Raw genomic sequence first — 13,820 nt, forward strand, 5'->3', positions numbered from 1 at the left:
TCTGCCCCCTAAGCCCCACCAGGCTCCACTTGGAGAAATTCTTAATTAGTGTTTCAATTGACCAGAGTCTAAGGGTGGTTAGCATTCTCAAACCTGCTGGGCGGTCCTGCAAGAATCCCTCTGCAGCACTATGCGAGGGGCTTTGAGCCTCCCCAGGGGAACTCAGAGAAGTGACTTGCCCAAGGTCAAGGAGCTCATGGTTTCCTCCTTCAAACCTCCTCCAAGCCCCTTAGCCTTCCCCCATATCTCTGAACGCTCTCACCCACTCACTATCCAGTTGCTTAAGCCAGAATCCGGAAACTTCTTTAAACTTTCCCTTTGCTTCACTCCCACATCTGCCCCTGTTGACTCCTGTTGAGTCAGACCCTGAAAAGAAGCTGTTGGTTGTTTGACGTCTGGTTGATTCTGCAGACAACAGCCAGAGCCGTCTCTTACAGGAACTCTAGTGAATGCGTTACTCCCGTGATTAAAACCCATCACTGGTTTCCCTCTGTTTTTGGCATAAAATCTAAGTCATCATCTAATGAACATCATAGCCCTCGAGACCTGTTCCCTCACATCCCTCCATTCCAAGGGTGGCTCCCCTCCCCTTCCTCCCGTTCCAGGAGCTCCTGGAACTCTCTTATCTTCTCTGACCCAGGGCCTTTGCACACTCTGTTGCTTCTGCTAAGAAGCTTTTCCCTCCCCGCTCCCACTCAGTTTCACGTTGTACTTATCACAGTTTGTAACTACTTATTGATGTGAAAATTAGTAATGGGAAACCTCACTACAATGGAGTCAGGAGCTTTCTGCAGGGGGAGCTCTCACACCCTATCACCTGTGGTCAATTGGAGACAGGAGGAGATGGACTTGACCTTACCTAGACTTGACCTTGCACATGGATACTCCTCTACTACTCCAGCTGGAGGAAGGGACGCTTTCCTCATCACCCAGGGCAACAGTGCTACCAGTGAAAAGCCATGCTTCAAACTCACAGTTTACTCCAGTGTAAACTTACCCCTTTTCTCCTTAAAAAGCATGCCTCTCCTATATTCCTCAGACTTGCCTATAGTTTTGCTGTAGCTTGTGTGTCCTGGATTGCAATTCTCCTCTGAATAAGCCCATATTTTGCTGGTAAAATAACTGGCAGTGTCTATTTTTTTTAAGTTTATTTATTTATTTTTGAGAGAGAGAGCATGAGCAAGTCGGGGAGGGGCAGAGAGAGAGGGGGGGAGAAAGAGAGTCCTGAGAGGTTCCACACTGTCAGCCCAGAGCCTGATGTGGGACTCGAACTCATGAACCATGAGATCATGACCTGAGCTGAAGTTGGAAATGTAACCAACTGAGCCACCCAGGCACCCCAGGCAGTGTCTATTTTTTTAAATATTTATTTTTGAGAGAGAGAGATAGAGTGCAAAAGGGGGAGGGGCAAAGAGCGAGGGACACACAGAATCCAAAGCAGGCTCCACTCTCTGATCTGTCAGCACAGAGCCTGACGCAGGGCTCAAACCCATGAATCATGAGATCATGACCTGAGCCGAAGTTGGACGCTCAACCAACTGAGCCACCCAGACACCCCGGCAGTGTCTATTTTTCAGGTTAATATTGACTACATTATTTTCAGTTTCCCTAGAGCTGAATTCACCACAGGGGAGGTCTGTCCAGGCCCACGTGAGGGTCAATAGCCGTTTGTTGAGTGAATGAGTGATAGAAGCAGCTCCTTCCCCACTGCACCTGGCGGCCTCTGAGTAAGCACTGGGTGGACACCGCGGGGTTGGGGCAGAGAGCAGACTGGACAGTAGCTGCTTCAGAGTCAGCACGTGTCAGCTTGTCCCCACTCCCAGCCCGCCCACCCCGGGCCCCACCCAAAAAAGAATCCTGCCCAAATTCTCCCCCTGGCAAAAAATGCATCCAGCCAGAGCCTAAGGACTGACCATGACTCTTTAATGACCCTCCCACTCTCTCCCCCTACTCTTTGCCCTCCCTTCCCTCCTCTACTCCTGGGTGGGGAAGGGAAGCAGACCCAGAGCCCCCGACCCTGGTCACCCCATCCACCTTGCTGTATAAGGGGTCCTCCTCTCTGCGGCATAAGGCGGGTCCGCCTCGAGCCTGGCAGCGCCCTGGCTTCCCTCTGGGAGGCTCCTCTTCCCCCAGGGAAATGTCCCCCATTGCCTGGCTCCAGTGCCTGGAGGCTGAGGGCGAGGCCACCCTCCTCATGCACCCCTCCCGTGTCGGGCCCCCAGCCACACATCCTTGTAGCTTTCCCCTGGAGGTCACCTCTGCACCTGTCTTTGTAACGCACTCACACCCTGGTGACATTGCTTTTTCAATTAAACCCTCAAAGGTGAAAAGCTAGGATGACGAGAGCAGCCCTGGCCCCATGCCCACAGCCAGGTGTGGGTGCGTCACCTCAGCCCCAGGGTCCTCACACTCAAAGTCTCTCAAGGAGCCCTCATCTACCCAGTCCAGAGACCCCCTGTCGGCTCCTGCCTTCTTTCCCTGTCTTCTTGCTTGTCCCCTCGCTCCTCCCACTCTTCCTTCCACTCCAGGCTGGGCTCTCCTGGGGCCAGCACGCTATGATACTAAGGATAAGGGCTAGCACTCCGAAGGGCTAGTTAGCAGCCAGGCTCTGCTCTAAGATCTTTACACCTATTACCTTATTTTGTCCACATGACAGCCACTTGGGTTCGTGTAACCATTCCCTCATGTCACAGATGGGACAACTAAGAACAGAGAAGGTGGGGATTTGCTCAGAGTCACACAGTTCGGCAGTGGTTGAGTGGGGTTAGGATCAGGGAGTCTGGTTTCGGAGCTGCGAAACCGCAGCACCACAGTGTCTGTCCATGAAGCCACAGCAACCTTAGACAGGGAGGAGTCCATGACTCCCTCCCCTACATTGATGCCTCTCTTTGTACTTCATGAACTTGCCTTTGCCTCATCTGCCCCCTCGCTGCTCCCACTTCTGGCTGGACTGGTCTCCAGGCCTGGGAGCAGAGCACTGGACTTCTGATCATCCCTTGCTGTATCCAGGCTCCGTCCCCTCTGATTACCCTCCTCACTGCCACAGAAATCTGGTCCTAGTGCTCTTCTGACTCAGTCCATAAATGGTCCACTACTTCCTCCCCCATGCTTCTGACTGTTTCCAGTATTCTCTCTCTCCCTCTGCTACATGCACCCAGCATGCCAGAAACATATCCAAATTTCTTCTGCCTTAAGCCCTTTGCACATGCTGTTCCCTCTGTCTGATCACCTTTCCTTTCTTCATCTTGGTATCAAGACTCAGCCCAAATCAGCATTTGCTTCTCTGGGGAACCCTTGCTGACCACCCACTGCCTCTACCTAGCAGAGCAAACCACCTCCAGATGCCTGTTCGGGAGGAGTGAGCCTTGTGTAAGTCCAGGCCCCCAAAGCAGCCACATGCGAGAGACCCCATGGCAAGACTACACAGAGACAGGAAGGAGTGTCTGAGGGGCCCCAACTATTCTTGACCCCAGATATTTGAGTCTTTCCAGCCCAGGAACCAGTCATGTGAAGGGGTGGCTTCAGTAATTATAGATGCCAGGCTTCAAGCTACCCAAGCTGATGCCAAGTGGGGCAGGGACATGCTGGCGGCTGCTGATCATACTGCAGATTTATGAGCAAAATGAGTGCTGTTTTAAACCACTAAGTTTTGACAGTGGTTTGTAGTATAGCGTTAGATAACCAGAACAACCACTACTGACACTTCGATATATCTTAATCTTTATCTCAATTCCTATCTTTTTCTCTACTTGCATCTACATCTTATTATACTTCCTCCACTTAACAACACATAGTAGTCACTTTTTATGTCTAGAAAGAAACATCTACATTGTTTTGAATAGCTTCAAAGTATTTCATCACATGGCTTTGCCATAATTTTTATAATATACCCAATTATAGACGTTCAGTTTATTTTATTTTATTGCTACTATAAACAATGTTGTATGAATAGTCTTGAGCAGTATTTAGTGTAACTGTTAGGTAATTTCCTCAGGATAATTCCCAGGAAATGTTGGGTTGAAAGGTAAAGGCTTTGGTTCAGAGAGAAGTCCACTCATCTTCCCATATGGCTTATCCTACAAGTCTACTTGTGTCTATGCCTCCTTCTCCTTCACCACTGTTGTGGAAGAGGAAGACTGTCCACTGTTCGAAGGTCAGGTTCTTCCTCTGGATCTCATTTTTACTAATACTTGGATTAGTAGAAGACTTGGATTATTTGGTTTTCCCCTCTCAATTTCCCCCGCACCACTGGACCATTCCCATCGCATGTGACCGTGCTCCAGTACCTTTCTGCTCTCTTTATCTGTGATCCTATATTACCCTCTACCACTGCCTCACCTTCACCATTTGATTTTTAGGAAGTTGTTTTTATGCCAGGACTAAAGGGAGAAGCTAAATTCACAAAAATAATGGGAAGATTTAAAAATCATACTTCTATCAATAACTAATAAAATAAGAAGACAAATAATTAGAAAGGATATAGAGGGGCACCTGGCTGGCTCAGTCGGTAGAGCATGTGACTCTTGATCTTGCAGTCATGAATTCAAGTCCTATGTTGGGTGTAGAGATTACTTAAAATTAAAAAATAAAAAAGGAAAGTATATAGGGATATTTAAGCAACCACAAAATATATATTCTTTTGAAATGCATATGAAACATTAATAAAAGTGGGATATGTTCATCTATTAAGCAGTTCTCCCCACACTGCCTTATTTCAAAGGACTGAAATAAAATAGAGCATGGCCTTTGACCACAGGTGAATTAGGCTAAACATTAGTTTCAGAACATAACTAGAAAATCCCCAAAGTTTGGAGGTTAGGCAGAACACTTTTCAGTAACCCACAGGTTAATTCAGGCATCTCAATGAAAATAATGAGATATTTTAAACTAAATGACAATAGAAATACAACATAGCAAAACTTGTGGGATGAAACTAAAGCCACACTTTAAAAGAAATTTATAGCCATAAACATACATCAAAAAGAATAAAGGTTGAATATTAATTACCTAAGTAAAAGCATTCATTTAATGTCCAACTCAAGAGGATAAGAAGAACAACAAATTAGGAATTAGAAAGCAAAAAATAATAACAATAGAAATTTCAGAAATAGATAAAAGTGAACAAATCATAGCAAAAATAGATGAAACTAAAATTAATTCCTGAAAAACACTAATAAAATTGATAAACTAAGAAACTAGTCAGGACAAAAAAGAGATGACATAAATTACCAACATTAGAGCTAAAAGGGGACCATAATTACAGATTCCATAGATGCTGGGAAGATAAAAAGAAAATATAAGGAAAAAATTTTAAGCCGATACATTTAAAAATTTAGATGAAATGGATAAATTTCTAGAAGTAGGCATCTTGCTAAAACTGACACAAGAAATTGATGATTAGAATCATGTTATTCAAGTAATTGAATCTGTAATTCAAAGCCATTCAACAAACATGGTTTTTTTTTTTAATGTTTTATTTATTTCTAGGAGAGAGACAGAGAGAGACAGCGTGAGCAGGGGAGGGTCAGAGAGAGAGGGAGTGACAGACTCTGAAACAGGCTCCAGGCTCCGAGCTGGCAGTCAGCACAGAGCCCGACGCGGGGCTCGAACCCACGAACCGCGAGATCATGACCCAAGCGAAAGTCGGACGCTTAACCGACTAAGCCACCCAGGTGCCCCAAACAAACATGGTTTTACTGATGAGTTATCTCAAACATTTAGGGAAGAGATAAACACCATCGAATGCCACTTGTACTAAACTATAAAAAAGAGTGGAGGGTAGAGAGTTCCAGCTTGCTTTATGAGGACAGCTGAATTTTGATACCAAAATCTGACAAGAATTCTGCAAGAAAGGAAAATTACAGGCCAATCTCATAAACACAGATAAAACATCTTAAAGAAAATATTAGCATATTGAACCCAGTGCTGTGTAAAGGTAACACAGCATAATCAAATTAGGCTCAATCCAGGAATAAGTGGTTGGTGTAACACTAAAAGTCAACAGTGTAATTCACCACATTATCTCAATAAAGGAGAAAAATCACATTATCATCTCAATCAATCAAAATGACCTGTTCTAGGCTTTCAAAGAGACGCAAGTGCTAACGCAGCAAGGGCAACGGTCAGTCCTTCCTGGTGGCATCTGCCAAAGTGGGAACAGCAACCTTCACTTCAGTAGCGATCTGGTTTTCTTTCTAATTGGATCTGATCAACAGCCTGATTTGGGTCTTGATTCTGGCCAGCTTTCATCCCTTGCCCTCTTTTGGATCCTGGTTCCCCAATCTGCCCAGTGATTCTATATGCGATTCGGTGGTCTTTCAGTTCTGCTACATGTAATTAAGAACTCAGCTAACAAAGGAGGACAGAAGCTGGGTCATTCTGAACTTTTCTTGGTCTGGCTTTTCTGCTACCACCAGCTTGCCTTTTATTGTATTATGAAAATAATACAAATAAGGTAAAATCACAATCTGATTTAGAGTACTCACAAGCCTGGTGGTAGCGAGGCAGGCGTGGGTGGAAGAGGGAAGATGGAAGACAGCATGGAATTTGCTCCAGCAATGAGGGCTATGTGTACACATGGGATGGGAATGGGATTCTTAGGAGAACAGAGAAAGCCATGTTTCATGCCCCCAGGTAGCACAATTAACCAAGTCAGGCTGCAGAGAACAGGTGACAATTGATAAGCTAAATCTTAATGCAGGAAAGTCTAATTTTCCTGGGTGGGTGGAGAGGGGAAGGATGTTCCAGTTGTGGGAGTGGCATGGACAAAGACATGCGGGCTTGAGAAAGTCGTGTTCATGGGAATGAGGATGTTGTGGATGATTGAAGGGCCAGGATGCAGGATGGACAGGTGGGAGACGACCCTGGAAAGAGGGTGAGCGAGGCCAGCTGAGAAAAGTTCAGTGCTTACAGTTTAGGAGCTTACATTTTTCCTGTGCCCAGAAGGGAAGGTTTGTGGAATACAAAGCCAATGTCACCAATCAGAATTTCTCAAGGGAATGTTGGAGTCCAAAAGAACATCTGACTGGGAATAAAGAAAGCTCCTGTGATTGGCAGATTAAAACAAGCACCTTGAAAAATATAAGAATTAAAAAAAAAAACCAAAAACCAAGCGCCTTGATTTGAAGTTCTGTTTAGTTCCAACACTCCTCTCACCCCATGATTCTTAGTTTTTTCTACTTCTTTACTCCAGGTTAAGGTAGAGGCCACCGGGAAAGTACTTCCTGCTTCCCATTAATACTCAAAGGTTAACAGCACCTTTTCCTTGGGGGTTTGGGGCACAGGAGGGAGCCTGCTCTGGACTAGGCCCCAGGAGGGGCAGTGCAACTTGACTTTGCACCCCCAAGAAGGGATGAGTGGCTCCTGGGCCTCAGGTGAGTGACTCCTGACCTTCTCTGCTCCCCCCTCGAGCCCCCGCGCCTTTCCACCTCCCACCCGCACCCCTAACCTGGAACAGAGGGATTGTGATTCCCCATGACATCTTCACTGCAGTTTCCAAAGGATGGGGAAATCTGAGGCATTAGAGACGTAGCTCCCCTTTGCGGTGATATTTACCTCCAAATGCGAACGAGGCAGATGCTAGTCCAAGCACGTTCACAAGTAACTTCACCGTCTCCTCAACGACCTCAGCAGGTGCTCCAGGCCTGCCCCACACCTGGGTGCTAAGCCGCCTGCTCGTCCTACCTGGAGACCTAACACCATCCTTAATTAAGTTCTTTCCTGATGGCTGCCAGGTGCGCCCTTCAGCGGAACAGTGTTAATTCCAGCCTCCGGGGGCAGAGATCCAGCCCCCTTTCCGGGCACATCTGCTCTTGCGCTAGCCCCTACCTAGAATCCCCCCTCCAGCGCGCCATGGCCCCCCTTCTCACGGTCGGGGGAGTTGCTGGTTACGCTGCCAGGAAGTTCACGTCGGTTGCCCACCCGGGCGAGCCCCGCAGGTATATAAGGACGGAGGAGAGCGACCCAGGCCAGGCGGCGGCGAGCGAGGAGAAAGGACGGAAGAAAAGTGACCTAGCGAGGCCGAGGAGCATCCCCGCCCGGCGCAGCGGGAGTCGCCCAGAGCGCAGCCTCTCCACTACAGGTAAGGGCGCAGCGGCGCAGAGCCTAGCTCTTACCCCGGAGCCCCCGGCCCCGGGGCCTCGGGATGCTCTCTCCCGGCTCCGATCGCTGACTTGAGGCTCCCCAGGTTCGTTGCGGCCCCGAGTTTCCTGAAAACTTTCTGTACTAGGTGTGGCGTGGGAAGCCGCCCAAAGAGGGGGCCAGCCTTCGGCTGCTGGGCGAACGGCTGCGACGAGGAAAGCAGTGCCTCCCAGGAGCCTGCTGCCGCGCCTTCTCCGGGGAGTCGGGCTGCTAGGACCCCTGAGTCTCCTACAACCTTCTGGGGGAGATCTCGGGAAAGCCCGGTCTTTTGGCTCCTCTTCCTCCCGGATTTTCTTGGGTAGATGTCACTTCTTAAAAGATACCATACACTGCAGCGCAAATTAACGTTGGGCATGGGAGCAGGAGAGTAATGGCTAAAAGTTACAATAAACTCTCTGCATTCCAGTCTTCTTTGGATTCAGACCCCTGATCCTCCTTTCCCTGCTCACCTTAGCGCATCCAATGTGGCTAAGCTCCGATCAAGACACGGTCTCCTCTAGGAGACCCAGCTGGGGTTAAAAAGACGGGTCCCGTGTGGGAACTGTCCGAGGTTCTGAACCACCCTGTGTGTGCCCTCAATAGGACCTCAGAGTGAATCTCCCAGCCCGAAGACCCCAGACTGAAGGGTGGAAGCAGCCCTTTGAGCTGATGGAGGCTCAGGCAAAGGAGGTTTCCCGTGAAAGAGGGAGAGTCTGCAGGAAATTTGAATCCCCCAAATTCTTCATGTATAAATGGGGAGGTGGTGGTTCTCACAGAATTGCTGGAAGCAGCCAAGGAAAGTACAAGCATGCATTTATTTTGTCCATTGTGAAGACATGCCCAGATTACACCTTATTGAATGGTTTACTATTCCGTTGACACTTTTGTTTTGGGACTTGATGCATGTGTATAATGGTGAAAGGAGAAAACTCTGCATCTCTGCTTTTCTAATCTTTACAGAAGGGCATGACCAGTGTGCAGTTTTAGACTGACAAACACAACGCTTTGTTTAGCTCAAAGAGCATTCATCTACATATAGGAAATTCTAATAAGTATAGTTCAATTAAAAAGTTAATGCCGAGATTAGTAAATTACAAATTTCTATTTATTTTTCCAAGGCTTTCAACTATTGTATTATATATACCACTCTTCTTACCTACAAAAAGCACAGTATTTGACGTCTCCCCATTGCTTTACTGCTTGTAAAAAAAATAACCTGAGGTAATATTTGTTCATTGTAGAAAACAGAAAATGCACATAAGTAGAAAGAAAACAAATTGCTTTCAGGAAACTAACTTTTTAGCAGTAGGATGGGACTCTGACAGGGTGGGCAGTGAGAATATTCCCATGTTGTACAACACAGATAGCCAGTGGGTCCGAGAGAGAGAGAAATGCTCTCTGGGGCTTTTCAGGTAGGCCTGAAATCATGAGGTAGGTTTTTAGAAAATGAAAATCATCCTGAATGACCAACCTTGAGAATTGAAGTCTAGTTGAGGGGACTGCAAGATCTGTATGATTTTACTTCTTTCTTCACAAATGTGTTATTCTACACTTGCCCATAGTGATATGTAACTACAATTTTTTTTAAAAAAATTAACGTATATTTATTTTTGAGAGAGAGAGAGAGAGAGAAAGGGGCAGAGAGAGAGAAGGAGACACAGAATCTGAAGCAGGATCCAGGCTCTGAGCTGTCAGCACAGATCCCAATGTGGGGCTTGCACCCATGAACTGTGAGATCATAACCTGAGCTGAAGTCAGATGCTCAACTGACTGAACCACCCAGGTGCCCCTGTAATTAACATTTTTCTGCTTCTCTTATAAATCGTGGCATATTTCTGACCCCAATGTGTTGTGTGGTCTCCGAGATTTAATATAAATGGTCTTGCCCACCCACTTTGGGCTCCATTTTTGAACTACAGCATCAAAATGCTACAACAGGAGCAAGCTGTTCCTGGTCAAGACTGGACACCAAGGCGGATCAATTCTCTCCCAGTTGCCCCTTTGGCCCGAGGTGCTGATGGACCGGCTCACTGGCTGCCAGCGCCATCTAATGGCTACTCTGAAAACACTCCAGTAGTGCCTGGCAATCGTTCAGGAAGGGAGCCCGGAGCTGGCTCAGCTTTGGGGGAGAGGAATGGGGGTGGGGCAAAGAAAAGGAAATGGTTTTCTAAAGTAGATAATGAGAGCCAGAGAGAACTTTCATTTCCAAAACTTTCTCTATTAAAAAAAAAAAAAAAACAACCTTGGCCACCCCTCCACAAATGAGAGGTTTCTTTTAGGCAAACATTTTTAAAATGCAAATGTCCATTAGGAGAGATAAGAAAATTAGTCGTCCACACCTTAATGTGAATTACTTTTCTCATTTAACGAGGTTTCTTTCTACAGCTATTTGAAGAGATCTTCTGAAGTCCAAAATGATTGTGGGTTGGTGGTGAGCTAGTGACAAAACTTGGGGTCAACTCTGGAAGCTGATTTGGGTGCAGGGGTGGGGGGGGCAGGGACATGTAGTGGCAGAGCTGGAGGGCTGGGGAAAGTGTTGGGCACAGGGGGCAAAAGGCGGCATTACTGCTCTTCTCTTTACTGCCTCCTGACCTCTTGACTTCAGCATCTGCCCAGGTACTTTCTGACTTCTCCGAAAGTGTCTTTGGTGGGTGCTCACGATGGGGGGTGGGTAGTTCCCTTCTGCTTTGTGTGTCTATCTTCTTCCCTTCTACATTTATAGCATCTTCAAGTCAGCTATTTCAGACTACATCTGAGAGGCTCTGAGAACAAGACAAGTTCTGATATGTCTTGTTCTGAATATGCATATTCAGAAAATGAGCCAGTTTTAAAAGAATGGGAGTCTGCTTTAATAATAAACCTCAAAGCTGCAGGAATCTAAGAAATAGTGACCATCTCAGTGATTTGTGCACAAAACATCAGATTAGGTAAGCTGAAGTTTTGGCCAAATTGGCCAGAGGTTTTATTTGCCTTTATGCAAACCTATTATTTGTAGGAAACCACATCTGAAGAATAATAGGATCCTGGTAGAGGAGAAGGGGAATAGACCATCTTGAGCAGGAATGTCAGAATCCTTTGTCTTTCCCAAGTTACTCCTTGAATCTGGCGTGTTGGAACTGGGGTTTCATGAAGATGGTGAAGTATTAAAGTTCAGGGAAACAGGAGAACTTAGCCTTGCCTTGTCATGAACACCCAAATTATTATCTCTCTCTGGTCCTCCCTTTCCTCATCTCTCAAATAAGGGGCCGGACCAAATGATCTCTAAAATAGCTTCCAGCCCTAACCTCCTTTGGGATCTGATTTTAATTGGAGACAAAGGGGGAAACTGCACATAGATTACCCAGGCCCTGCTCCCCTCCTCTCCACCACAACTCATACCAAACTTCTCCTTGAACTGCTCCTGTCCTCAAAAAGCCTTGAGCTCCACAAGTGAATGTGTTGTTAATATTGGCTCACAGTCCTTCCTGGTCAGTGGCCAACATTGTTCTGCTCCTTGTAGGGGGTCCCACCAATCTTATTTGCCTCTGCAGAGCCTCAGCCTGCCTGGAAGATGCCGAGATCGTGCTGCAGCCGCCCAGGGGCCCTACTGCTGGCCTTGCTGCTTCAGGCCTCCATGGAAGTGAGTGGCTGGTGCCTGGAGAGCAGCCAGTGTCAGGACCTCACCACGGAAAGTAACCTGCTGGTATGTGGGCTATGGCCGCCATCTTGGTTTGGGCATCAGATGGGACTGGGGTGGGGACTGGGAAAGCACAAAAGAAAGGGGGCAGGGGAAGGAGAAATTCATTCCCAGAGATATGGGTAACTCAGCGCAGGGCAGGGGACTGAAGTCAGAACTGAGCCAAGGAGGGGAAGAAGCAGATTTGGGAAGATGGGTCTGCTCCACAATTTCTACTTATCTTACTACCCTGTCTTCTTATATAAAGACCCCATTCCATTTAAGCTATTTAGAGATATCACCATTAAAATAACAACAGTGATAGTAACAGTAATAATCATTGTTCCCTCTACTGATTCTATATTTTAATCTTTTAGACTTTTTATTCCTTTTTAAATAACCTTGTGTCACATGCCATTTTCATTCCATTTTTATTCCCTTTTAATCTACTACTAACTACAAAGGCAGCTTGGTAGTACTGCAAATCATCTCCAGAGGGAGAAGGAAAACCCAGGTGCCATTGTCCTCTGACTTGTGCTAGATGTCTCATGATTCTTCTGGAGGACTGATCTTCCACGACCTTTCCAGAAGCATGTAAAGGCCTTTTATGCCAGGCTGGAAGTGTGTGTGTGTGTGTGTGTGTGTGTGTGTGTGTGTACTGGGAGGCACAAATGAGAAATTATACCAAGTCAAGGACTAAAAGACACACTGCCAGTGTCAGTGACTGAGTTCGACCCTGCTGCCAGCACCTGCCTGGGGAGAGTGGACTATATATCACTACATTCAGTGTGTTTCGTTAATGGAGAGCTAGTAAAGGTGAAGAGAGAGAACTAAAAAACGCAGGGCTGGTTGCATGTACAATATAAAATAGAAAGAGCAACCCCAGGGAAGTCTGTGAGTCCTAGTTCAGAGAGAGACCCAAGAGATGGGAGACACCCACTGCACAGCCTCTCCCGTTGAGAACCCACCAGAGAAGGAGCACTGACCATGGTCACAGCCCATGGGTTCTAGCCCTGGCTCTGCCACTGAGGAGTCGTGGAAACTTACCAAGCTCCTTTCACGTCCCTGAGCCTCCTGCTTTGTTATACGTTCAGGGGGTGAGGAATATGAGATAGTTTTTACTTTCCACTGTTAATATTCTGCAGTGTCATAATTCTAAATTTGTAATTCTGGAGAATGAAATTCCCAACTCGACAGAGTGGACAGGATCATTCTGTTTCCTCCTTTGCAGTCCCATGTAACTGAAAACTCCAGGCTGGAGCCCGTAGGTCATTTTCCCAAGCAAATGCGTACCATCCTCCAGAGATGCTTACAGAGAGCAGAGACATAGGCTCCATGACCCAAGCAATGGAAACAATCCTGGCTGTTTACCCCTCCCTCCAGTCAGAATGAGGTGACAGGGAAGTGACCCACTCCCTCCCAAAGCTCACTGATTGGGGAAAGTGCAGGATCTGTTCAAAAGACTTGGGGAAAAAAAAAACCCACAAAAAAAGTGCCAGATGGCATGGGAAAATATTTGAGGCATGTACAAGGGAGATGGCTGGGGTAGGGCATGAGTTAGGCTTGCAGATTCCTGGGCTAAGGTTGAGGCATTATTGAAAACACAGGCTCTGGAGGCCAGATTTCTCCCACCTGAATAGATTCTCCCCCCACTTTCAGCCCAATGCCCCTCCCAGATGCGAACTGAACCAATTTATTCAATATTCATTAAATGCCAACAACTACCACCCATTTACCATTTATTGATCAATTCCTATATATCACGCATAGAATAGTAAGGAGCCGACCCTATTCACAAAAGCTCTGCAATAAGTAAACCACAGAGCGGGATGGGGCATTGGTTGTGGCTGTGAGGCAGAAGAGCCAAGGGGCCTAGGGGACAAAAGAGGAGATGCCTCAGCCGAGTCCGCTGTCCATGGGCGCCGAGAGGTCAGGTCCTGGCCAGGAGGCCACGGCCGCCCAAGCCTTATCCCGCTCCCGGCCCACACGTGCCCAGGGCGTCGGGCTCCGCGCGGGGGGGCGGGGCTGCAGGACAGCCCGGCCCTAA

General features: G+C 47.1%; 1 protein-coding gene across 1 annotated transcript in view; it reads left to right on the forward strand.

Annotated features, from left to right (window-relative positions):
- Nucleotides 1–7,998: 7,998 nt before the first annotated feature.
- POMC (proopiomelanocortin) overlaps nucleotides 7,999–13,820 on the forward strand; it is a 6,686-nt gene continuing 864 nt past the window's right edge. Inside the window, exons 1-2 of the mRNA XM_077774182.1 lie at nucleotides 7,999–8,080; nucleotides 11,649–11,800. Coding sequence (XP_077630308.1) covers nucleotides 11,669–11,800 — 132 coding nt within the window. The 5' untranslated portion in view covers nucleotides 7,999–8,080; nucleotides 11,649–11,668. The remainder of the gene's footprint in view (nucleotides 8,081–11,648; nucleotides 11,801–13,820) is intronic.

The sequence above is a fragment of the Crocuta crocuta genome, unplaced genomic scaffold (genome assembly GCF_008692635.1).
Source record: "Crocuta crocuta isolate KB4526 unplaced genomic scaffold, BGI_CrCroc_1.0 scaffold246, whole genome shotgun sequence".
NCBI lineage: Eukaryota > Metazoa > Chordata > Mammalia > Carnivora > Hyaenidae > Crocuta > Crocuta crocuta.